At 42.3% G+C, this 27411-nt stretch overlaps 1 protein-coding gene across 2 annotated transcripts in view; it reads right to left on the bottom strand.

Moving 5' to 3' along the window:
• The window catches only part of SPTBN5 (spectrin beta, non-erythrocytic 5), a 101086-nt gene that overhangs the window by 45840 nt on the left and 27835 nt on the right, over window positions 1-27411 (bottom strand). For both annotated transcript variants that reach the window (XM_081889483.1, XM_081889484.1), the window contains exons 18-34: window positions 25695-25938; window positions 23787-23926; window positions 23271-23370; window positions 21437-21607; window positions 20455-20619; window positions 19659-19885; window positions 18585-18771; window positions 15020-15220; window positions 14288-14404; window positions 13302-13465; window positions 11662-11794; window positions 10753-10898; window positions 9465-9579; window positions 7176-7286; window positions 6600-6779; window positions 5127-5330; window positions 4653-4802 (exon numbers count right to left, since the gene is read on the bottom strand). In XM_081889483.1, coding sequence (XP_081745609.1) covers window positions 4653-4802; window positions 5127-5330; window positions 6600-6779; window positions 7176-7286; window positions 9465-9579; window positions 10753-10898; window positions 11662-11794; window positions 13302-13465; window positions 14288-14404; window positions 15020-15220; window positions 18585-18771; window positions 19659-19885; window positions 20455-20619; window positions 21437-21607; window positions 23271-23370; window positions 23787-23926; window positions 25695-25938 — 2755 coding nt within the window. The remainder of the gene's footprint in view (window positions 1-4652; window positions 4803-5126; window positions 5331-6599; window positions 6780-7175; window positions 7287-9464; window positions 9580-10752; window positions 10899-11661; window positions 11795-13301; window positions 13466-14287; window positions 14405-15019; window positions 15221-18584; window positions 18772-19658; window positions 19886-20454; window positions 20620-21436; window positions 21608-23270; window positions 23371-23786; window positions 23927-25694; window positions 25939-27411) is intronic.

Below are 27411 nucleotides of genomic sequence, written 5' to 3' on the forward strand. Positions count from 1 at the left end.
AACTTGGATGTAACCTAAGATGCTGGCACACAGTCAATACTGTCACACTGGCACAGGGAACGAATGGGGGAAAGTTCTCTTTCAGAATACTGCTGAATGCTTTTCACTATACACCACAGCAGGGGTAGCCTCTGTATCAAGGTATGCACAGCACGGCCCACGTGCAAAATGATGAACAGCTTGGGCTCTGCTTGTATCTACAGTGATTATTTAAAAAAACCCAACCCTATTCACATTCATGTGACTGTGTTTGTGACACCATCAATACCCCCTACCAAAAATACAGAGAATGACACATTGCACACTGCCGAGTCAGAATGGTTTTCAAAAAGAGGATCTCTTGAGCCAACCAAAACTATCAACCTTTCTGTTAAAAGTAACTAGGAAGTTCCACCTGAAGCCTTTGTAGATGCAGTGAGAAAATGCAAATACCGTATTTTTCGCTCTATAGGACACACTTTTCCCCCTCCAAAAATGAAGGGGAAATGTGTGTGCGTCCTATGGAGCGAATGCAGGCTCCTTGGCTTCGCCGCGACGCGCCTGTCCTGGAAGCCGGAGGAGGAACAGAAAGTCTCCTTCTGTTCCTTCTCCAGCTTCGCTGAAGGGCGCTGCACCTTCTCCCTCTCTGCGCAGCGCCTCTCCTGTGAAGGAGAGGCGCTGCGCAGAGAGAGAGAGAAGGCGCAGCGTACCTTGAGTAACGCGCCTGTCTAGCGAAGCCGGAGGAGGAACAGAAAGGTCTCCTTCTGTTCCTCCTCCCGCTTCGCAGCGACGCGCCTGTCCTGTGAAGGAGGGGCGCTGCGCAGAGAGAGTGAAGGCGCAGTGCCCCTTCAGCAACGCGTCTGTCCTGGCTTCTGCTTTAGCCCTACGCAGCCTCTTTGGGCAGGGGGAGCCTTCATCCCACTGCCCTGAAGAGGCTTGGCGCGGTTACCCCAGAAGCCAGAACAGCCACACGGTATCCCAGAAGCCAGATCCCTCTTGCTGTTCTGGCTTCTGGGGTTCAGAATAATTTTTTCTTGTTTTCCGCCTCCCAAAACTAGGTGCGCCCTATGGTGTGAAAAATACGGTATTTAAATGCAACTTGGTCCTTCTAATGTGGGGTGGGGGCAGGGTGGGGCGGGAGGAGTCAAGATCATATAACCAGGACTGGTTCCCCTCCCCTCAATTCATTTGTGCAAGAACATATTTTTTTACTTGACAAATGTCTAGCATCCTGAGAATGCAGTCCTAGTGAAGTCTCAATAGAGAGCAGTGTGAGAGCAAGGCTAGGGCCTCATACCTTCTCATTACTCCTCATCAGTTCCTTTCACCAGTCTTGGAGCATGTTATGTAGCTAACTGCTGCTATCAGTTTAAATAGCTGCTTCCTTCCCAAAGTAAGTAGCAGTTTGGGGGGATTCTTGTCAGGAAGGAAAAGGTTAATCCTCATCTAAATGGGTGGTTATCCTAACCCAGACAGAGGACCTGAGGCTCTTTAAAACAATAATCTCAGGATGGCAACATCCCCACGAGAGAGATAAAAAGCACAACTCATAAAAAGCACAACTCAGCAAGTCTAATGACTAGCATAGGGTTCTCTACATAATGTAGCAAATAATAGCATTAGTATCATGGGGGGGGGTCCAATCCAATTCAAAAGTTCAGGTTTGTAAAATGAAAATAAAATAATAAACCTGACAGAGGCAGTGTTGCAGCTATCAAACCATCTTGTAATGAGACCCTCACAATAAGACTAGACTGACCAGACCGATCTGGGTCATTATCCAAACTGAATCTGGTGAGTCCTCTTTAGCATCCAAGTTCTATAAACTCCTCAGCATTCCCTAGGCAGAGGTAGAGCTAATGGAAAAGTAGGGTTTTAAGTGATACACCATGTGTTAATTACATTTTGCAGCAAAGGTCCAACATGGTGAGTTGTATTAACATGGCATCAATGGCATGAGTATGTTAAACACATTAGCAACAGAATAAATAGATGAGAATGCGGAAAAAACATGGCATCGGTGAGCAAATGCACTATTACATCCTTAGTACGTAACTGTTTAGGAACTTTCCACAAAACGTTCCACACTTATAAGTCTGGAATGTGCAAAGGCTTCTCTAAGAAATGTTTCTCGTTTTATCAAAACTGTTTTGGCTTCCTCTGAAATTCCTCAGATGTTTCGCCTGAGGGGAAAACTTCACTTTGAACCCAGTGAAAACTTTTACGTACAGATGTAGTAGGTTTCAAAGTCACCACCCACTGTGAATCATAAAAAGGTACATTTTATCTATTAAACACTCTGCATTTGAAGGTAAGTTCTTGGCTAAGCCTGATGTAATGGTTCTAGGGGTTGCTCGTGCGTACGTTGCCGCCACTCCTGGCTAGGTTACCTGGTTGAACCCTTTCTGTCTGGACAGCCTTTCACTTTGTGGCTGTCTCAGTCGCTGGCAGAATCCGTCAGTGGGCGTTTCTTGAACTTTTTCCAGCAAAGAAGTTCTTTGACGCCAAGTCTCCTCCTACTCTCCCTGCGCGGAAGTCTTCTGCGCAGGGAGGGTGTGGGCAGCGGAGTACCCGTACTCTCCCCGCTGATCTCCGGTGAAGAGTCCTGGAGCCTCCTCTCCGATTCCCTCATCTGCCCCCCTTCTCCACTGGTGTTACGCTGATTTCCTTCCCCAGCAGATGGGCTGCCTCTCTCCCTACTGGGACCCTCTCCGGCATCCCTCTGGAGCCTTCCCTCCGCCTCTAGCTCTGATGGCAGTTCCCTGACACCTGATCAGTAAATGCCGATTAGTGTGACACCATTAATATATCTATTTTTATGCACGCCTTCTCTTAATATATGTATTTTTGTAAACATTGTTTGGTTGGAGAACTTCATTGAAACATTTGGATAAGTGCAAATTTCAAAGGACAGCTGTGTTTTGGTTCTCATATTGTTTGGGAAAGTCTGAATTTGATACATTTGCCTCTAAATGCAAACTGAATCAATTTTCTCTCCCCCATTTCCTAGAGACAGTCTGCCCTTAATCATCACTGGGATGCTGTTTCTGCTAAGGCAGGGTTTGGGAAAATGTGGTGCTCCAGAAGTTGCTTGACTACAAGGTGTATTATCTCTGACCATGCTGGTTGGGGCTGATGGAACTGCACTCCAAAAACATTTGGAGGGCTGCAGGCTCCGCATAACTTTCTAAGGGCTGAGAAAAGGCAAGGAACAGTGGGGCTCATGCAGCCCAACCAGAGGCATCTGGTGAAACATGGGCGGTTTCCTATTCTTTCACTGGCAGAGCCCTTCAGCCACTGCTGGGCCACTTCCACTACAGATTATGTGAGCTGGAATCAACAGGATTCCCTAGGCAGCTTCATCTGAAGCTTAGTCCTCTGAGGTTCCAGTGGCGCCTCTGTTTCAGGGACAAGGACTTGATTTCAGTTGTATGCATCGGCACAACATAAGGTATTATGCTTAGGAATTGGAGCCTTGACCCATTCCTTCTAGGGATGGTGCTAGACTGGGTGAGGCAACTGCTGCCTGTCAGATTCAACATTTCCAGAGTTGTAGTTGTGTTAAGTTTCCTGAGGCATAAATGCCCCAAAGCTTTATGCTAAAGGCAAAGGGGCCCTCAAGACCCCTAATGTCCAGGAGGACTGCCTGCTGAGGGCCTGAAGGGCCCTGCCCTTGCCTCTCTCCACCTGGCTTGGGGCGGGGCTTGACAGGCTTCACAAGGACTGCGGTTGCTGCTCAACAGAGAGGGCTCCTCTTTTAAATTGTTTTTAATTTTTATCTGTGTTGTTTTAAATGAGACTATCTTGGCTGTGAGCCCTGGAAGACCTGCACCCTGCCTTGCTGGCCCTTTCCCATCTGGCCTGGGAGAGTGGAGTGCTGACTGACTCCAGCTACAAAAGCTGAGGCTGTTGAACAGATTCTTGGGCTGGAGTATTGTTTACGGGGAGTTGAGAGAGCTTGTTGCTGTTACTGATATTGTATCTTTAGTTTTAGATCTTATGATTTATGTGGAAATTGTTTCCATTTGGTTGTGTACTTTTTGATGTGTTTTATTTATTGTTTATGACTTCTGTTATGTTTGTAATTATGTAAATATTGTCATGTTGTAAGCTGCCTTGAGCATAGTTTCAACTATGGAAAGTTGGCATACAAATAAAATGATGATGATGACTAGGCATTGCTATTGGTGCTCATGGTGCCTTGGTCAGTGGAGGTGCACTAGGGATGGGGAACTTCTGGTCTGTGGGCCAAGCTTGGTCCACCAGGCCTCCCTTTTGGCCCACTAGGCTATTTGGGGCAAGTGATGATTGAAAGATGAGCAGCCCTGTCCACCTGCCAGGGGTGTGGAGATCTGACCCTCTGGCCAGAAGAGGTTCCTCACCTCTGAGGTAAGCCATAGCCATTGTGGATAGCCATTGATAGCCTTATCTTCTTTTAAAGTCATCCAAGTTAGTGACCATCCCTACTTCTCAATGGAGTGGATTCCATAGTTTAATTATGCACTGTGTGACTGATTTGTTAAGTCTTTCAGATACCACGAGATTCTGCTGTTTTATGTCCAACATTGCCACCACAAGCATGTTTGTGTGTGTATGTATATACAAGGGAGATGACAAGACTTGCCTCATCCAGCTCTTCTTTGCATCCCATCATACTGCCCCCGTTTACCTACCTCTTGTGAGTTTGAGATATTTTCTAGGTGCTCACAGTCCCTGTAAAACATCTGCAGAAGGTGGATCTTCTCCAGCCATTCCTTCTTCTCTGCCCACTTGTGGTACACGTTGTCCTTTTCTTCCAACAGTGCCTGCAATGTGCCTTGGATCTGATATAAGAAAACAACAGAAAATGTCCATGATAATCCACAAAACAGCGTGAGTGATGCTTGTTATGTGTCAGACTTGGCTATGCTACTAGGGCTCAAGATTTTTATAAAAAGGAAACAACTCTCTGTTTTCACAAACCTGGATCTGGATATGTTTCAGTAACCCATTTTCCCTCTGAGGAACATTCAGTCATTATGATTATATCTTCACTGATGGTTTAATTGCAGCACATACACAAAAGGGGTAACTGGTTAGGAAGGCAACCTCTAGAAACACTGCTGAGCAATGTGCATTGATGATGAGTCCACATTATGCCTACGTACGTCTTTCGTTGGCATTTTCTGTTCCAGCAGCAGTTCTTGTCCCAGCTGTAGCACACCTTCATACATGTCATCACGGGCCTCAATCTCTGCCAACAGCTGCTGGTGCTGAGTCAGCTTCAGGTCACTAGTAGATATGTCTCGAATTTTGTCCTCCATCATCATTTCTCTCATCATTTCTGATGCCCAGGAGGAATAGTCTCGTGCCTGAAAGCCAGGACAAAAATAAAAGACGAAGGCCAAGGATTATGGATTGTATCCACCTGTGCCATGCTCAGACCCACTGAAAACAAGGGGAGTATCTGAAGTCCACTGACTTCAATGGGTCTACTCCCAAGTAGGATTTAACCACTATAGCTTGGATTGGCAATGTTGAATAAATGGATGGGAAATGAAAATGACAGCTAGAATAAGCCACCTGTGGCTGCTTGTCGCACTGATGAGTTTCATAGCCTGCTGCTGGGAACAGACATCCCATTCTTTACATGGAACTTTTGTGGTCACTCTGTTTTGCTCAAAGTATGCTCTTGCAGTTTCTTTGAAGCCAGAACTAGGAAGGGGTGTCCCTAGACTTTTTACAGATAAACACCAATGTTAATGTCATGACGTGCTGTTCCACAGAACACACATCTTGCTAAACAATATGCAAGAAGTGCATCTCTGTATTTTTACAGTGATATTCTGGGATTTTCTGTTTGCAGTTGTGGGAATAGATAATCCAGTTTTCTTTTCTGATCCACTTAGAATTTCTAGGAGATGACTTTTGCTCCATGAAAATTGTTTGTCCATCCGTTTCTTTCTCTGTATACATATGAATGCGTGTTCTCTACTGATTGCCACTGGTGTGCAACCTTTGACTGCCTGTCTAACACTTGCATGTTATTCTCAGAGGCCAAACACTTCATTTCCTTTGCTATAGAGCATACACCAGTGCTTTTTATTTTTATTTTAAAGAAAAAAGTGGTGATACTCACCAGGCAGTTGTTACAATAAGTGCCACACTTTTAACATTTGAAAAAAGTGCCGTACTGCATATCCTTGAGTACCCCCAGAAGAAAAGCATTGAGCATCATTGATATAAGCATGTATAGGCCTCATGATCTTCTCTGTCCCCTAAAGCAACCCTTACATGTCTCCTAATGCAGATTACAGTGGTACCTTGGGTTAAGAACTTAATTCGTTCTGGAGGTCCGTTCTTAACCTGGAACTGTTCTTAACACTTTAGCTAATGGGGCCTCCTGCTGTTGCCACTGTTCTCATCCTGAAGCAAAGTTCTTAACCTGAGGTACTATTTCTGGGTTAGTGGAGTCTGTAAGCTGAAGCGTCTGTAACCCGAGGTACCACTGTACTGCATTAGATATATTAATACACCCACCAATTAACTCTGTGAAATCAGGTTTTTTGTGTGTAAATGAGAAGTGTGGAAAGAGTCTGATGAAAGATTGACTTCAATTTCTACCACACTGAAATGCTCACCTGTGTTTGAAAATGGTACAGTCTGCAGGCTTGTTCCAACTGCTCCCTGCATTGCTCCACTTTGGACCTCAAGGACTCCCAGTTCTCTACCACTGCCTGCTGCTTTTCTTGTATCTCCTGCATTTGACTTTCGGAGCACCGGCAAAGCACGCCATCTGCAGCATCAATCAGTTCTTGCAGCTGCAAAAAAAGAATAAGGAGGATGCCATAGCACATGCACAGGAAGGGAGGGCACCAGAGAGTCTCAAGAGAGCCTTCTTGAAAAACCTAACCTAATAACACAATATGAAATCATATTGTGGAGAAGTGGGTAACTCCCCCCCCCCAAGTGTTTTTATTCTAGTTTCACAACAAGAAATTCAATAAACTCAATGGTGGCATTTATCTGATGAAAATAAAAAAGCAGTAGTTTTGTCATGCAAATGGGAAGATAGAGGATCAGATTTTTAATTTTTTTGTACAAATGTCTAGTTATTGTTTTGGAATGAACCATCTTACAAGATAATGAGCAAATTATGCGATGCCAGAAGGGGCTTTGGCTTCCAATTGCCATCTGTGAACTGCTATGTATCTTACCTGTTGCTCATTCCCAGACAGTTCATGCTCGAGGGTTGCAAGTTTGCGTAGCTGGGACTGTACACCACCCAGGTCTCTAGCAATGTCATCAGGGATGGCCTTGGACTTTTCCTAGTCAAATAATATGGGGAAGCTTGCCGTTAATGGGTTGATTATTTGAAACAAAGTGTAAATATATTATTGTTATTTCATTCACAAATCACTTCCTATGAAGCATCTTGAAGCAATTTCAGAATGCACTAGACGCACTTATAAAACAATTATATAGATAAAATCAATTCCAAATAGAATAGAGATAAAAATCTGCACAGGTGCCGAAAAGAGAATGGGAGGGAGTTTCAAAGGGGAAGGGCCATCAAACTAATTCATCATCCCTGCATTGTACTGATTGGGTCTCCTGATGAGATGGTGTCCAAAGGAGGCCCCCCTCACAGTGGCGTCACAACAGGGAGGCGTGGGGGGCAGTACAACCCGGGTTCCATGTCTGTGGGGGTGACAAGAAGTCACCCCGTAGGGGCTTGCGGTGGTGCGTGCAGCCATCGCGGCGCCACAGCCGCATGTGGAGGATCCTAGGTTTGCAACTGCAGCCGTGAGCAGAGCCTGCGGCAAACTGCTAAGTACAGCGCATGTGCGCCGTTGCACACATGCACTGTACATAGCAATGCCACACATGTGCTATATAGCAGTTTGCCGCTGGCGCCGCTCCAGCACTGTACAGACAGGGCCAGGATCCTCTGCTTGTGGCTGTAGCCGCAAATGGAGGATCCTCCACATGCGGCTGTGGCAGCAACGGAGGGATCCTGGCACCGTCTGTACGGCGCTGGAATGGAGCCGGCGGCAAACCGCTATACAGCGCATGTGCGGCATCACTACGTACGGTGCATGCGTTATATATAGAGCGATGCCGCACATGCATCCTATGTAGCGATGCCCGCCCCAGGTGTCACAACACCTTCCTTTGCCCCTGCTCCCTCATGCAGTGTACATCAACCAGTTTGGTATGTAAGGGATGAGACAATCTTATTGGTCCCAAATAGTATAGGGAAATGCAAAGCTAAGCCACAGTATATGTGTCAGTCAGGTGTACTTATGCACATATTGTTCCCATTCACATATAGTATGGAGGCTGGAGGCTGGGTTGTGTGCCTGTTTTTCCCCCATAAAGGGAAGCACACTGATGAGGAGAGCTAAACTCTTCCCCCCTTGCCTCACAGCACCCCATTGCATAAAACACTTTATTCCCCAGCCCAGCCCTATTGCTAGAATTGAGCCAGTCTGAACGAGGTTAGGGAGGGGAGAGTTCTGCACCTTCATCCAGGCAAACCAATTACCAAGCTTGGGATGTGCATGGAGCAAGTGTGTGAGTAAATAGCTTATTTATATTTAGTTTATCGACTGCTGTTTTTCTGTTTTGCTTTTACATGTTTATGGCCTATCTATCTATCTATCTATCTATCATCATCATCATCATCTGTCATCATCTATCATCTATCTATCTATATCATACTGTAATTTTACATTTTGTTGCTGTTACTGTCATGGCCTGTTTGGACGCAGAGGGAGGAACCAGCTGGGGAACCATAAAGGGAAGAAAGCTCAGAGCCCAGGACAACAATGCGTGGTCAGAGGGAGAAGACTGGGAAGAGGAGTTGTCAGAAGCTGAAGAGGTAACAGGGCTTAGTGAGCTGGGAGAGTCTGTGGCAGAGAGTAGCTCAGAATCAGAGGCAGAAGCTGAAGCAGCAGGAGGGTGGGATGAGGGAGGCCAAGAGGCAGAGATGAGTCAGGCTGCTTAAGAGTCAAAGGTGCCTCTCCCTCCTGCTGTGACAAGCTCCCCTCCCTGCTTGTTTCCCAGAACAAGGAGGCATGAAAAGGGTGGAAAGGTTGGCTGCATGCAGGCACAGTCTCCAATTGCTTGGAAAAAGCCCTGGAGAAGAAGGGACTTAGACGGCCATGAAGAGATGGGGACTTTCAGTCTTGATTGATTTTCATGGAGGAAGACCACCAGGCATGATCAGCTCTGCTCACTAGGCCTGACACTCGTCCATGTCTGTGGAGATTGTGTTTTTGCTAATAAAGAGTTAACTCCATTTCTGAACTGTGTGATTTCTGACCAGCACACTCCTGTGACAGTTACCCATATAGAGTGCCAAGTATGGGAAAGCCGGGATAGATTATGCTAATGCATATGCATAACACTCTTCTCTTCACACCTAATGTGGCCCTCATAGGACACAGTAGATGGGCAGAAACAAAATACCCAATCCATATATTTTCCAGCATGATTATAACCTCAGTGTGGACAAGGGCTTCCATCAGGTCTTGCAGACACTTGTGTATTGACTCAGCATCTTGTAGTCGTTCGCCTTGAAACTTTATCATCCCCAGCAATTCATCCCAATTGTTCCTGATGAGGGAAACAGGTTGAAAAATGTGAAATGGAACCAGTGCTGGTTCTAGCTGTTTATGCATGCTGAAAGCATCTTTAGACAACTTAAAATATTGTCGATCCCAGGCTCATGGCTTAGACCTGCGTGGTGCTTTGAATTGCCACTGATTAGAAGGCTTGAAGTCATCAGCTATCAGGTGATGGGCAGTGACTTCAAGCCTGCTTTTTGCTATGAATGACTATGTGATTGGGTTCCTCATGGGGAACTCCACTGCACAGCTGATCCAGCCACATCTCTGCTTGCCCCACACCTGACATCACATATGATGTCAGAGAAAACATGCTTTCAGAGAAAACAGTGAGTGAGCAGGCAGAAGAAACAGGTGTGGGATAAATGGGTGTGGTTTGGGGGAAAACAGCCTCATGGGCCAAATTGGACCGTGGTCTGGAGGTTCTCGACTTCTACTATGAACCATAAGACAAGCCTTGGTTGGTTACAGTTCATGGTTTGTCTGGAGATATTTAAACCATGAGCCTGAGTTTGAACAACATGTTAAGTTAAACTATGGCTTAGTGCAGCAGCAGAAAGGCTAGAGGAAGAAAGCAGCCATGGTTTCCTCTCACCCATACCCATGTCCCGAGTGTTTCCATTTTTCCTTGTTTGTGCTAAGCCATTGCTTGGCTTAGTGTTACATGAAAACTGGGCTGGTATGCATAGTTTTGTACAGTATCTATTGCTTGCTTTTCCTCTAAAGAAGAAGTCCCAAACAATGGAACCTTTCTTCAAGGTAACACAGTTAGCTAGGAAAGGTCCAGCCTCCAACAGCTGTAGCTGGTTCTGTCCTTCTTTACCGCTTCCTGTTCCTAGGCATAAAGTGGTGTTGGGAAGAAGACTCCCTTCCACTGTTGTCTTAGAGGACAAGGCCAGTCTCCTATGTACACAACTCTAAAGGGTCAATAAACACTTCTTTGGAATGGTCAACTGTCAGCTGATCAGTATTTCACAAGTTAGTGATAAATCAGAAGGACCAGCTTTGTGTGTCAAAGAAACCATGATGAAGATCATTTCAGAAAGCTTTTGGTCTTTGAGATCTTTCTTATATATTATTTAATTAGCAAGGATCTGGCTGTGGCCATTTCCTATTTCCCTGCCAGAAGAGAAAGCCAAGATGACAGAAGATCTCCTCTTACCGCAACTGTTTCTGTTTCTTCCGAATCTCCCGGGATTCAAAATGGCCACGATCCACCATATCCTCTGCTAGCTGATAGGATGCAACAACTCTCTTGGCAGCAACTTCCATCTGGTGCTGGAGCGTTTCATATTTGGCACAAAGATGCTTTCAGAGAAAACAATGAGTGAGCAGGCAGAAGAAACACACACAGTTCTGGGACACACACTCTTAGCTATCAGCATTGTTCCAAACATTCTGTGTTGCTCTGACTTTTCATTCAGTGGTTTAGACCACAGCACCACCCGCGTCCTTTAGATTATGCTACTTTAGCGCTACTTTAGATTATGCTTATTTAATATTCCTGTTTTAATTGTTTTTTTAAAAATATTTAAGTTATCCTGTGGAACTTTTCAAAGGTGAAACATAATACAAACACAGCAGTTGCTGCTTTTCAACTTTGGTTAAACCACCCATCCGCAAATTACAAACGTTTGTTGGGAAACAAAAACCGAGAGTGTTTCAGAAAGGATTATCAACCAGGTTAATTATAACCCTTCAAACTTATTTCACTCAAGCATACTGTTTGTACTTTTCTGCATGGCTTATTCAGTCATTTGAAAAACATCCCTGAAATTATTGTATCATTTCTTCATTGACATCTTACAAAGGATTTGGCATAATGATTAACCACAAGTCAGCCACAATGGTTTCACCACTTGCACAATCAATCTTAAGTCTGCTAGATTCCTAAATTGTCAGCTTGCGAAAGCTAACAAAACTAATTCACTTCTTGATATTACACCTAATCCTCTTTATAAAGGCTCATCAGAGCTTGGTAGTTGTTTCCATCAAAATATTTTGGTGTAACAAAGCTTTGTTAAGCAGGGTGCATTTTAATATATCTAGCTGTCTTTATAATATAACTTACAAGGACGTGTTCATAACTGGTCCCATAGCCATCGGAACTGGCTGCCTGCTTCTGCTGACTGATCCAGTCTTCCAGATCCTCATATTCCCTCAGAAAGTCATGCAGTGTAAGAGTCTCCTCCAGCCTTTTGCCCCTTTTTTGGAGAGAGAAATAGATAATAGCAACAGTGCTCTCAAGGCAGGACTTTTGCAGCAGATGTCCAAGGCTGCACTCAACAGAATGAACAGTTGGCGGGCTGATCACATTTTGAAGTAAGTGAAACAAATGAACCATCTAAAGGGGCTGGAGGGAAATCATAAGACCATTAAATCCAGTGTCTAAAATTACCTGGGAACTATACAAATGCAGTTGAGATATGTACGTTCCCCAAAGTTTGTTGGGGATCTTGCATGATAGCTAGAGAATGTACTAAATTCAGTTGAGATATACACTTTCTCCTAGGCCTGTTGGATTGTGCATATTGACTGGGAAATGTGCACAATTCTCTCTTCATGGGTGTATTATGTATACATTCTCCATGAGGTCTGGTGAATGTGTACAGTGGTCAGTTGATATGCTCTTTAACCTCAACTTGCACTGCATATTTATCAATATCATAGGTATACTTAAGGAAATTGATTCCTTTGAATTTTCAAGAGAACTGATTTGACCTGTATATCCAAGACTAAAGTATGAATCACAATGCAATGATATTGGTATTTCTTATATTGTATCTTTTTTTACTTTTTCTGTAATCTACTTTTGAAATATGTAGTGAAAAATGGGGTATAATTTCCTGAAATAAACAAACACTGCAACCTCTGTCCAACAATGTCCTGTTAGCACTTTGTACAGTGGGGCTTCCGCTGCCTGCACACACACCCCACCAATATTTTCTGGGAGTTCTGTCTGGAACAATGCCTCTTTCTGGAGATTTGATGGAGGAGGAGTACATCTGCTGCCTTCTAAGAGTGCTTGCTATTTGTCTCCACTTGGTAAACAAAACAAAACAAAACATTATAGGTTTCCAATACTTTCTCATTCACAGGAAACCAACTTTAAGTAGTACTAATGATTCAGGGATTGTCCAATGTTCTGAGAAGTAGGAAGTGGGCAACAATATGTACTGTATATGCATTCATCAACATTATATTGTGAACCACCCTGTGATCCTTAGATGAAGGGTGGTATAGAAATTTAAGAAATAATAATAATAAGCATGATCGAAAGCCAGGGCCAGCTCAAGATACTTGTGGCCCATGATAAATTGTGAGGTGTCCCCCACTCCCATTCCATTTCTAGAAGCTGACTGGATTGCCAGCTGGATCTTACTTCAACACTTGATGTCAATGGGATGACATCTTCCAGCATACCCAAAGGCAGCAGTCTAGTTTAGGGGTATCTGATAGGCTTGTGGCACACATAGCTCTGATCTCCAACAGAGGGCAACAGCTGAGTTGGCAGGGCTCGGGAGAAATTACTGCCCCCCAGCATCTGCTGCCCGAGGCAGTGGCTTCACTCTGCCTAATGGTAGGGCCATCCCTGCCTAAAGAGCCTCTTGAAGGGATCAGAAGCTTTGCTATTGATTTTCATATGGTTTGGCAGAAGATCAAAGCCCAACAAAATACCATACAAAGAAACTAGGACTGTTATTTTCTTACCTTGCTATGGCCATATTTTGCAACTCCTGAATCTGTGATTGAACTTGTTCCTGAGGTGCGTCAACTTCATCATAGTGGATGGAGCCAGAGAGGGGCAGCGTTTTGGCAGTTTCGCCTAGTTCCATTACTAAATTCTGATAGATGTTGATTTCATGCTCCAGGGCCTGACAGAAAGCAAAGTTCTAGCTGAAGTAAGAACTTAGGTGAGGCCAAACATACAAAGTTGAGAAGCAACAGCTGAGGTGCCAATGTGAGGCTAGAACTTTTATTGATAATATTATATTTATCATCATACATGTTATATATTATGTATTTCTATACAGTTCATATTTGATTTGACAAATGTTTTAACAAACATCAAATAGATTGAGACTAAACCAAGGGTATTGAGGCCAGACATTTTCCAGCAGATTTATTCCTGGCAAAAGCAAACAGTCTGCGTATTTAATTTTTGCCATCTTCAGGCAAACTGCAGGAGCCAATTAGTATACCCAATATATGGATGACTCATTATTGGAAAGGCTAAGCTATTGCCTGAAGAATTAGCTGTTTTCCAACTAAGGAAAGGGCATTATCACTTCATGATTAAATCTTACAGATCTGGTTATGGGGGCAGAAGTCTTACATATGGCAGTCCAGCAGGGCTCTATAACACAGGCCTGCAGCAAGGGTTCTCCCAGGACAAGGGGAGAGAGGGTGGGGGAGATTCTGGGGACTGGGGTGCACTTTGAAGAACCACATACAATTGATTCACTGTGCTGGAATATTATAAAACATTGACCTGCTATATGCTTTTAGTGAAATTTCCCCACTTTGATCAAGACACAGCCATTTTAAGTTTAGCCTCCACAATGTGTGTGGCCATTGGGCAGGCATCCTTAAGGGTAACCTCAGGCTAGGAAAGAAACTATTCAACCTCTTCAATAATACCTGCTACATTCATTGGGGCAGGGGTAGCGGGGAAGGAAGACTGTGCACAGAATTACCTTATGTTTCTTAATGAGTTTTTGAGTTGCAGCGCCATCTTTGCCACACTCTTTGCTGGTTACCAGTGGGAATTTCTCTGCTACCCAACTCTCCAGGTCCAAGATATCTATTAAGTACTTTGTAATTTAAAATAAAATAAAATAAAATAATAAAATAAAATGGTTATTGTTATTTTTCTCCTTAGGGAAACTTTTCCTGCAAAATACTATTGTTACAAGTTAAAAAGCAATAGATTCCGTAGGCAAAATGAGAAGCTTGTTGAAATACGCAAAATAGAGGGTGGAATTCAACGTAGGGCTAAGGAGATCATTTTGTAATCTCTCCTTTCATCCAGCATGTGCGGTTTTGGGGGTTCTGACAACTGCCTGGAGAAAATCTGAGGGAAGGATGTGGAATGGGAAGAAGCAGGGAAATCGCTCTGGCAGAACCCCTTCATCTCCATTCCAGATTGTATCTAAGCCTAAGAACATGTTTACCCCTGCCTCCACTTCCCTTTTCTGTCACTGTCTCTCTTTTGTTTTGTTTTTCTTTTTCGATTATAGTGTCATTTGAACAGGAATATGTCCTCTTGAATTTTATAAAGATATCAGTGGTAACCCCACATTTGCGAACTGTTACTCAGTTGCAGCAGATACACAGAGTTCATTCAAATCCTATAGACCTTTGGCACCTTGTGCACTTAAGGTACATGGCTTGCAAACTGAGTGAAATCAATATATAGTGAAATATACCTGATGGAAGGCAACAGATTGCTGTAGCTGCTTGATTCTTTCCTCACATGCTTCCTCCAGCTCCTGCCAGCTTTTGCTCAGTTCCTGGCACTTTTCCTTTACTCTCTGAGATGGGACAGGCTTGCTATCTGTCATGGCTCTTCCCATCTCCAAAACCCTAGAGACCTGCTGCTTGTGAGCATTCACTTCTACCTGCAATTCCTAGTAGAAGAAAAACATGCAGAAATGCCATGGAAAGGTGAGAGGTAAGGGCTAAAAGTAGTAAAAAGAGGCATTTATAACAACTTAGAAGGTGCTTTCCATTTTTCAGAGCCACCAGGTTATTTCTGGAGTAAAACCCCCCAAAGTCTAAAAGGTCAAATACTATTTTAAAAATAATAATTGAGGTGTTGATCATCCAAATGCCTGGAAATTCATTTTTGGAAGGCGAATCTCCTTGCAAATTAATTTTGGAAAAGGAACTTATTGTAGGGAAGGAAGGAAAAACACACATTTTGTGGGGCTGGAGTTCTGTTGGGTTTAAATATTATAGGAGTGCAGAAGTGAAATAAATTTGTAAACAGAAAGATCTTTTCAGCATGTGTGGGAAAGAGGAGTGAAAATCATTTGCCATGTCTGGACAAGATACAAAGACTTATTAGAAAACAAAACACCGAGGTGGCTGTCACCTTTGGAGGCCAAGGCCCGAAAAAGACCCAATATGGAGGCCAATTGGCCAAAATATTGGGAAATACTAGAAAGGGATGGAGACAATTGGAAACTGCAGAGTTTAGAGAAAATGAAAGATAAAGTGCGAGACTGGTTACACTATGCTCAGATTAAGGAAGTGTTTAAGATTGATAAAAAGTTAGGATTCCAGGTGGAGAAATCGAAACTGGAGACAGAACTGCTAGAACCTAAGACCAAGGTACTTTCAAAAATGTATAACTTGCTGCTGAAATGGAACACACAAGACGAATTGGTTAAATCGGCTATGATAAAGTGGGCCCAGGATATTGGGCACAACATTATGTTTGAGGACTGGGAAAGGTTATGGACTACCGGGCTGAACTTCACAGCATGTAATGCTCTGAAGGAAAATGTAATGAAAATGATATATAGATGGTACATGACCCCAGTGAAATTGGCTAAAATATACCATTCGTCTGATAACAAATGTTGGAAATGTAAGGAAAATGAAGGAACATTCTTTCACCTCTGGTGGACCTGCCCTAAAGTGAAGGCCTTTTGGGAAATGATATATAATGAGTTAAAAAAGGTATTTAAGTATACCTTCACCAAGAAACCAGAGGCCTTCCTTCTGGGCATGGTCGGCCAGAACGTGTTAAAGAAGGATAGAACATTTTTTATGTACGCTACAACGGCGGCAAGGATACTTATTGCTAAGAGCTGGAAAACCCAAGATCTACCAACACTGGAAGAATGGCAGATGCAGCTGATGGACTATATGCAACTGGCTGAGATGACTGGCAGAATCCGCGACCTGGGAGAGGAGAGGGTTGAAGAAGACTGGAAGAAATTTAAGATTTATTTACAAAAGTACTGTAATTTGGTTGAATCCTAACAAGGAAGCCAGAGCAGAAATAACTGTCTACCATTAAATTATAATTTTTTATTTGAGTTTAACCTAAATATTGCACCTAAGAGTATAATCAAGATGATAATTTGCTTGGAAAAATTCGTTTTTAATGATGAGAGTGGAAGCGGGAGACGTGAGGGAGTCCGCAATAGAATGAAAAGATGTTATGAAACCTATTTTGTTTGTTAAATATGTATTTGTAAAAAATCTTAATAAAAATTTTTATAAAAAAAAAAAAAAGAAAATCATTTGCCATGTAAGATATAAGAAAAGCTCCGGTGGATCAGACCGAAGCCCTATCTACTTGAGTATCCTGTTTCCTGCATTGGCCAATTGGGGGATGAGAGCAATAGCACTTTCTTTCTCTTGATCCCCAGCAACTAGCAATTGAGAACATATTGTCTCTGATCAGCTTTCTGACTAGTAGCCACTGATAGCTAGAAACAGACAGGCAACATTTAGTAGGATAAATTATTCTGGAAAGCTGAATGCTTGGTGTATTAAAGTTACTACCCTATTTCTTAACTCCTAACAAAGAATTGGTGGTTTTCTACTTGCTACACATTGGCTTTAGCACAGGGTGCTAAATATGGCCTTTATCCAGCAAAAATAAAATCAGGAAATATGTCTTTCGGTTTCTGAAATTTTAGAGAGGGATTGCCATCCTGCGTTGCCTTTTTCAACCATATGTGGTTTTTTAAATTGCTGTCATGTTGAAGCATAAACTTTTAAAAAACTTCCTGTCACTCGTAACACCAGAGCTAAGTTTAAACATGTGTCTTATGTTCTGAATATTGTCAAGCTGAGGTGTTTCATTCTGACATTAATTTTCGAGAGAAGAAAGTAAAAACAGATTATTTACGTAACTTCTAAAATATGTTGGCAATGCAAAGTCGCGCCGGTCTCCCAAGGGTTGTGCAGAGCTGCCTGCATTCCGAAGCCTGGGGCGCGCTGAAGAGCGCGCCCGGGCTTCACGCAGCTCTCCGTAAACCTGGGGAGACCGGGGTGACTTCCTGTCAGGTTCCCTAGGCTTGCGGATAGCAGGCTGTTCTCGGGGCTGGGGTCGGGGGAAGCTCAAAACTAGGTGCGTCCTATGGGGCGAAAAATACGGTAGATTTCTTGGGCATTTTGGAAGCACCAAATGTTTGGATGTTTTTATCCTATGCTTTTAAAATACTATATATTTTCATTACTGCATTTTGTTCCTGTTGTAAATTGTTTCTGAAGTTTTTGTTGCGGAAAGTAATAAAGTCAACAAACCTACCCTAAGGAAATTTGGTTTCTTTTTTCTCCATTTCCACTGTGAATTCTATGCTTGCTAATCTCTGTGCAGTGCAACTGGTAAATGATCCAACTTTTCACTAAGCACATATTTGCAATATTTTCTTCATCTAGCTGTTAAAGTTTAAACTTAAGAAAATTCAAAGAAAGTTGTGGTTTTAAAATTGAAAGAAGGATTGCTAAAAGCTAATTTAAAAATAAGGGTGCAGTGAAGGGAAGGTTCGGGGAAGTCGTGTATGTTTGTTTGTATGTTTTCTTTCTTTTCTGTTTTCTTTTCTGTTTTTCTATGCTGTTAAAATCAATAAAAATTTATTTAAAAAAAAAAAAAAATCTCCTTTCCCTTCCTCCCCCACAACGAAACACTCTGTGAGGTGAATGGGGCTGAGAGACTTCAAAGAAATGTGACTAGCCCAAGGTCACCCAGCAGCTGCATGTGGAGGAGTGGAGAAGCGAACCCGGTTCCCCAGATTATGAGACTACCGCTCTTAACCACTACACTACACTGGCTCTCGAGCAAGCATGTTGCCATGGCATTAGGAGGGTACCACATGTTTACCATTACAGATCTCAACCCTACAGCTAGGGAAAGAAACAAACTCTCCTGAAACATCTTCCAGCTGGTTGGAGAATCAGCTATAAATCTCACCCTGAAATAGAACACATGCTGTAAACTTGTGACAGCATCTATCAGAACTGAGAAGTTACCTTGTGCTTCTGTAGAAAGCTTTGAGCCACATTCAAGGACTGGCCTCGGTTTGTGGAGCTGGCCACTGACATCCGCTCACTAATCCACTTCATTTCCATGTCATGGTAATGGTAGAACTGGAACAATTCCACTCTGGCCTGAAGCAGCTGGCCTCTCTCAGCAAGAGGTTCCTGGAGAGAGGCAAACCTGTGAACCAGATGTTAAAACAATGAAGTTCACACACTCAGCCCAAGAAAATGCAAGATCTCCTCAATAAGCAAACATTCTTATTAGTCAACATAATTGATGGGTCACAAAGAAAAGGTCAGTGATCCAGCTGTTACTGAAATATCTTCCCCTCTACAATAATGTATAATTCTGAAATGTTGATTTTAACCTTGTGCACTCAGCTTGCTTTCTACACCCACATTGCCAAAACTAATTAGAAGAACCAGTGAAAAATTGCATGTTGGGAATGTTATGAATTATAGAAGCCAGTAGAGTCACTTCTCCAATCATACTTCGATGAAAATGATTTTTATGTGTTTGTGTCCTGCTAATAATCTGGTGAAGGAAGCAAGAAAGAATAGTGGCAAGCTAATAATACCAGGGAAGCTGATCAGCACTTTACCGTTGCTAAAAAGCCTGTGGGATACTTTAGGCTGAGATAATGATTTGGTCATCCCTTCATAGCAAAGTGGGGATTTGACTCTCAAGTTTTCCACCACATCCAAGCCCAGTACTCTTTTCATTGCACCATACTAGCTCTCTCTGCATTACCTGCTTATGTTATGTTAGGCTTTATTCCAGTGTTATATTTCTAGAAAAAGAGGTGCCAAAACTCACTATGAATACCTCTCTCATTCTCTTAGAATGACAATGGCGCCCACCTGAGAGGTGCCCGAACTGAGTTCTGGCAAATTCCAGCTGGAAAAAAAGGTCATACTTTATTCTATTGTTAAAGTAGTCTTCTGAGTTCTGTGGAACAAGCAGTATCAAACTGTGCTTGGCTGAGATATAAAAGTAAATCCTTATGGACAGGAGAATAAGGAAGCCTTGTACAATGCACTATGTTTACAGAAAGAGCAACCCACCATTCCAAATACTTCTGTGTCTCATCCAGAATCCTTTCGCTGTCAAAATGATTTGTCGCCATTTTCTTGGCATGCAACACAATCGAGCTCATTTTCTCAGCCAATCCCTGCATCTCATTTTCCAGCTGACTGTGTTCCTTGAGCAAATTGCGACTAGAACGCATGTCATGGCCCATCTCTGCATCTCGAAGACTCTTCTCAACCTTCTCTATCTTCTCTTCAGCATCCTAAAGGGGAAATATTGACATGTGGATGATTCCCCACTTTGTTTTCTTTCCTCTGGCATAAATTCTCTGCGGTACTGATGGAATGGTGCAACCATTCAGGAAGCTCTGCACCTTGGTTTTTATACCTTGGTGCAGAATCTGCTATGAGCACTGTGAATGCTCACTTTTTGCTGTCATAGGAGGTACATAGGAAGCTACATTATATAGAGTCAGATCATTGATTCATTTAGCACATGACTGTTGACACTGACTGGAAGAGGCTCTTCAGAGCTTCAGACAAGGGACAATCTCAGCTGTGCCTGTGGACTGAAACTTGGACCTTCTGCATGCAAAGCAGATGCTCAAGTATTCCGCTACTTTACATTTTCTTTACTAGTTTGAGAACCTAGAACTATTCACTGGTTAAATACTTTAAAACAGGATGAGGAAACTGTAGCCCTCCAGATGTTGGGTTTCAACTCCCATCAGCCCCAACCAGCATGGCCAATGATCTTTTAAAATTTATGAATCGTGGCAATGGCACTCAGTTCAGCCCTAGCCTTCCTGGCAGAAAAGCACTTGCCCCTGACCTCAAGAAGTTCCATAAGTTGTTCTTGCTGTCCGGCCTGCCTCAGTTTGTCTCCTCGCTCTATCATCTTGCTGTACAGCTTCTCCCATTTCTTCTTCAGCTCTGACATTTTGTCTTGAATGGAATCTGCAGCATAGTGGTCATCCTGAACCAGCTGTTTTCCAGCCTGGAGAGAGACAGTGCATTTGGTCAAGAGAAAACTCCTGTAGCTCTGGTTACTCCTACCTGCCTCTGTTTATGTCAAAGTCATTGTATGTAGAAGAAGCCAGTATCCTAAAAACTGCAAAGTGATGCTCACCAACCAGTCACTGAACAAACCAACAATGCTGTACAACAACATTGGTGGCCCTGATTTCAGAAGGCTGAAATTCAAGCTGAACTTAAGGGCAGTGTGTTGTTTTCATCTGTTTTGCTGTAGGAAAACTCTGCTTCCCATCAGTCTTTTGCATGAACTTTGACATCTCTTAACACCATATGATGGGAAAGTGCATACATGCATACATACATACATACACTTGCTTAGAACATTCTTCCTAATACATAGCTGTAACTGTTGTGCTACTAGACTTCTATGTATTCTTAAAATTCAATTTCTGATTTTTAGTGTTAGATGTAGGCATCCTAAGTGATATTACAAACAGCAAAGTAAGCAATATACTTGATAGGCACAGTTCTTTGAGGCTCTGTACTTTGCTTCCCCTGAAAGCCTAGTTTTAGGCTTCTGCAGAAAGCGCCAACACGTTTTCAGTTTTAATACTAGAAATTTAATTTAAAAACAAAAATTTAATACTAGCTTTTCAGAAACACAGAATTCCAGATCCAGTGCAGTGTGCTATGCATGTGAGCACAGGCCTGATTGTTTGCTATTAGAATCCAGAAATATGCACAGAACTGTTGTACTCAAATTTGAAATGTTCTAATCAAACAAGGAACTGCTGGCTATTCTGCCAGTCATCAATATATCTCCATGAGACCAGCCTTACCACCATCAGCTCCACATAATGCTTCTTATTGGCCATCATTTCTTGTTCTGCAGCTTCATGCTTTTTGAGCTTCCGTAGTATGTTTGTTGGCTCACGGTAGGACTCATCTGATGCTATCTTGTATTTCTCCTCCATCCACATCAAGAGCTCAGCAGTGTCATGAGTGAACTCCTGCAATTGCATTAAATCTCTTTTTCCCCCAAGTATATATTGATACATTAAAACATATATTTACAGATAATACAATAAAAACAAAAATGCATTAAACATAGTGTGTATTCAATGACAACGTTTAATGTCACATTATGGGATAGATAGGTAGCCGTGTTGGTCTGCCATAGTCAAAACAAAAAATTTTTTTTCTTCCAGTAGCACCTTAAAGACCAACTAAGTTAGTTCTTGGTATGAGCTTTCGTGTGCATGCACACTTCTTCAGATACACTGTGTATCTGAAGAAGTGTGCATGCACACGAAAGCTCATACCAAGAACTAACTTAGTTGGTCTTTAAGGTGCTACTGGAAGAATTTTTTTTTTTTTTACATTATGGGATGTTCCTGTGAACCCAACCCTTCGCAGTCTCAGCACAGAAAAACATTATGGTTGATTCTTATTTTGGTCAAAATACTCTGTTTAGAGCAGGTTAGGTGAGCCCTCTCTTATCTGAAAGTTGGAATATATGATGCAGTGGGCATTAAAGGCAAACTTGGGCCAATACCTCAAGAACTTGGTGTGATAATATGTTCCTGCTGATCCACAATGCCTCTTATCCCTTACATATTAAAGTCTGCTATAAACATCACCAGCATTTATTTCATGCCAATGCAGAATACAAAAGTGGCACACTCCCTGCAAAGAAAGCTTAAGAACAATATACCCATCCTTTAAAACAGGCCCTAGGTCAACTCTTCAGGTTACACTTTAGAACACCAGTGAAAGGTCACAATACCTAATGTTCCCCTGCGTCAAAAAGTGATATGCTGTGGAAAGCAAACATGTCAAAGAGCAGTATCCAGGCCTAACCTTCTTCCTGAGATGCTAGTGTCTACATGCAGGTCATTTTTTGTGTGGGGAAGCTTTTAAACACGTGTTATTCCATCCAGATTCTAGGATAAACCATATGCTCTTTCTGAATATTATAATCCAGAGGTTTTTCAACCTTTTTGAGTCCATGGCTCCCTTGACCAGCTACATTCTTTCTGTGGCACCCATGTGGGGCTCGTGAGCCCAGTTATGTCACCCCCTTACCTCCAGAGCTTTTTGAACACCCTCCCTTGTGGAGTGTTCCCTCAGCCTCCTTCCCTCTCCCCTCTCATTGGGAGCCCTCCGGGCAGCTGCTGTCACTGCACCTGGTCTTTGAACTGGTACCCCTGTCCCAAAGAGAGGTGCCTCCTCACACTGCTCCATAGGGCCAGGCCCAGAAGCACCCTTCACCTGGGGAGCTTGTAGCCAGGGCTGCTGCAACAAACAGCTGTGCAAGCCTTGGAGAGGCAGAGACGCAAAAGGGCATCAGAGGAGGGAGGGAAGGAAAGAGGAGCAGAGGCCAGTGTTGCCCGCAGCACCAACTGACCATCATTCAAGGCACCCCAGGGTGCCACAACACACTGGTTGAAAACCACTGTATAATCTGATGTTATGAACTACAGCTGCCATCACCCCTGACCCTGGCCATGACAGCTGGAGATTATGGGAGTTGTAGTCCAAAACAAAAGGAAGCCACTATGATAGGTACCCCTGAACTGGAGAATACTGAACCTAGGTAAGCAAGTAAACAAGTAAGCAAACAAACCCCATCCAACCTCTCTACATATGGTTTCTGATACACTGCCCTCTAACCTGTAATAGAAGAGAAGCTAGTAGCCTCTTCTTCCTCTGTTCATTATTATTAATTAGCAATTTCCATCTCTCTCGTATGGCAGCCATTCTCTCCTCAATCCTGTAAATGAAATAAGAGGAGATTGAATTTATCCAAAAGGTATTACATGGGTTGTGGGTGAGGAGTTCTATCAGAAATAATTTACAAAGTTGGTAAAACATTTCATTTGTTTGAACCTTAGTAGACTGATCTACAGGGTGTTGTGGCAGTTTAGGATAGCTGAATATCTAACTCAAATTAATCCACAGTTTACTCTGCTATTCAGTATAAGACATTTGGATTTTTCTGGCTAAAGGAAGGCAGGCTAATGCTGTATAAATTCCTTTTATAAAGGAATAAAAGCTAAGAGCATTAATACATGACACAAAAAATGTAAAGGACACTCTAATGTGTTTCTTAATATCATGCATGAATAGGCCTTGGTCTTTCCTGTGTTCCAGATCTAAATAAATGAAAAATGAAAATCAAACACGTACGTGTCAGAAGCAAAATGGCCCCTTTCCACCAGCTGATATCCATGCTCATTGACTGCATTTACTCGCTTTTTCAGCACCAGTAGCACTCGTTCAAAATCCTCATGCCGCTTCAAGAGGCTCTGAATAGAACCAACGTGGTCCTGAAGATATGGAAAACAATCATGACCACACCCCACGTTGGCTGAGCACAACCCCACCTCCCACATTCACTGGACCTTCAACCTCCAAATGAAGGTGTGATGAGCACTTCTGTGAACTTGGCAGATTCCCACAAAAATCAAAGCACTTTTGAGTGGGTGTAGTATTTACAGATGGATGAGGTGGTCAGGTGATTTAGCATTCAGCAGTCAGTCTGCAAATGGTGCTGAGAACGTTGATATGTGATGATGCAAGACTGTCCATGGAGATGGTCATCTTGTCCCACACAAGATGTTCCCAGGAACTATGCTCCAACATCACAACATTCCGACCACCATTCAACACCAGCAGGTTGTTGAATGCAGCCGTTTGCCTTTCCTTAATGTTAAGGAGGCAGGGGGAATTGAAAGATTGTCCTCAGCCTTCTCTTCAAATAGTAAACATCCTCTCATTCTGAATTTTCACTTTGTCCTTTGCCTGCACTGCATGTCCACTGCATTCTCCTGATCTTTGGGTAGATTCCCAACATCCCTAGAATTCAACCAAACACTGAGAAGTCCAGTAGGTGGGTTTGGATGTTCAGATTAGCCCTAATTCCACATCATGGTGCAAGCATATTTATTCCTTCATTTATCATTTTTATCTATTTCATAATATTTATACACTGTTTGATCGTGTAAAAACCCTCAAAACAGTTTACCAGAAGTTAAATTACTAAAACAGATTAAAATTCACAACTTCATTATTCTTACAGCAGTTTCGGAGATGGCATCAGCTATGTTTTAAGTCATAATAAACTACAGCTTATTTTGATGGCAACAAACCAAGGCAAGTCTACGACTGAGGCGCTCCGTAGACCCCTCTCTTCCTCTGGTGCAGCCGTAAGCAGGAGATTGGAAGATTTTATTTTCTTTCTGATTAACCTAAATTCAGCATTATATTAAAAGCCTAAACTGTGGTTAATGTAAACCTTAGTTAACTGAAACAAGGTAACTTCATAAACCATGGTTTAAAGTTTCAAATAAACCATAATTAAGGTTAACCACATTTTGTTGGGTTCAGACCACATGACAAACTGTGGTGAATCAAAAACAGAAGAAAAAGTTTCTGATCTCCTACTTTCAGCTGCGTCAGGAAAGGGAAGGGGAAGAGGGGTATACAGGCCCAGTGCTGACCTAAGTTCATTCTCACTACAATAAACCATTCCTTACACGATGTTCAAACATAGCCACTATCTCTGGCATATCTTCTCTGCCTTCTTCATTGTGCAAGCAAGCAGCCTTCACAATAAACTTGTCAGTGAACATGCCTAGGTTTTTCCAGTTAGAATAACCTAGGCTTTGCTAATGTCTCACTACTAGGTTTTCCATGATATCAGAACACATCATCCTTGAAACCAAGGAATTTTCTCATACAACTCATACATGTATAACAGACGTATATAAAAATGCATATATAAATGCTGTCTCAGTTTTCTGCAGAGGAGAACACTGAGATTTTTTTTAGTGGGGGAGGATTAATAGCATGGCTTAATCACCCGCATTCTCAGATATATGCAAGATTAAACTGCAAAAAACCAAGTGTGTTTTGTATTTGTTGTGGTATTTTTATATCTCATCCTAACTTTATAAATATTGGATGAGATCCAACGTAGCATGGAGGAGGTTTTTAAAAATCATTTTTATACCAAGAATTTATTACCTCAGATACAAATTACTAACTTCTACTCTGAATTTGAATATGATCAGCTTGGTAGCCATAAGTATTTACCTCAAGATTATCAGTTCGCAGAAAGGCCTCATAGCTCGAGAGAGCAGCATGGATGCCATTGATTTCTCTGTTGAATTTCTGAAGTTCAACATCTTCCTGGAGCTTCTTCCGCCGCTTTACCCACAATTCATCTAGCTCATTCCTTTGCTGAGCAAGCTTTTGCACAGACTCACAGATTTCCAAAGCCTTGGTGTTGAATGGGCCATCCATTATCTTCTCACCCAACTCTTGCAGCTGCTTAAACCTGTGAAAGTTCCATGTATTATTGTCATAAGTGAAAACCACATCTTTATCAAGAAAATGCATATTTCCTTAAGAATAAATTATTTTAATGACCAGTACTTTATTAATGGAAACCTGTCACTTTTTCAGTCTTCAATTTTCTTTTTTGGAAACTTGCAGAAATGTGATAAATAAATAGCTATATTAAGGACAAAGCAATAAAAAGATGTTTTCTGAGGAAAGACCATGGGTGGTATCCAATTAAATCATATTCATAGTAGACCCATTAAAATAAGTGGACTAAAGTTAGTCTGGTCCATTAATTTCAGTGCATCTACTCTGAGTTTAGCTTAGTTGGAAACAACTCTGTTTTTAAAGTTCCTTAAATTTGAATTAAATACAATGCTTGCACTTAGGATGTAAATAAAGTATGCATTTGCTTATGATATTCAGTGTCATTTTGCTGATGATTCTAACTTCTTTTCATACAATGAACTCTTGAAATATCATTCAATTCAAACATGCACATAGCAACATACACATACAGTACCAGAAGTTTTGTAAGGACACCCATCATAGGTATCTCATGATCTTCCCTCCCAAGTAGAACAGTATTTGGTACCATGTAAGAGCGCTAAACATGTTATGGGACAAAGGTTAATTAACATGGTGCCCTCCAGATATCGTTGGACTAAAACTTCCATCTGTTGCAGCCAGCATGGTGAACAATTGGTGAGGCTGTGGGATAAATCAGCCTCATATAACCAACATGGTTAACACTGAGGGGGTTAAGACCATAGAGTAAGTTGTCCTGCCAGGTTTAGCTAGGTCACACCATATCACCTTGGGAAGAAGGGTTACCAAACTCTTTGTTCTCTGATTTCCACCCTACCACTAATGAGGTCTAAGCTGGCTGTTCCAAGTTTAGACCACATGCCTTAAGCAAGCCATCTTTATGTTACTATGCAAATCAGTGTTAGAAACTGAGATATAAAAGCTAGAAGCTAAATGGCACTTTAAACCTAGGTTATGGGCGCAACAATAGAACACCTAGGTGTGTATTTTTTAATAACAAGCTGAATACAAAGCTGAAAATGAATGAACTGCAGCTAAAATATTACGTTCATTTTTCACATAGTCTTCCCACCCCCCTAATATACTTAAGCGGGTAGCTGGAAGTGGGGAGGCAGAAAAAGGTCCTCCTTTCCTTCTATTCTGCAGTTTTAATCTGAAATCTTAGGCAGACTACTGAGCCCAGAGCTCAGAAACTGCTTGCGCTAATGAAATCCCCTGTTGAAAATGCACCTAGAACAATGGGAGTTTCGAACAGTGATGCAAATAAATCAATCTTTATTGTGGTCAAAGACCAGACAGCAAAGTTAAAACAGCAGCATATGCCACATCTGCGTCAAGAAGCTGATGTACCCGGTAATTAAAAACTCTATAAACTTATTTACATTAAAAATAGCACTCCTTCTGCTAACGTTTGTATTCC

The sequence above is a fragment of the Podarcis melisellensis genome (genome assembly GCF_964234715.1).
Source record: "Podarcis melisellensis genome assembly, chromosome: 1".
Lineage (NCBI taxonomy): Eukaryota > Metazoa > Chordata > Lepidosauria > Squamata > Lacertidae > Podarcis > Podarcis melisellensis.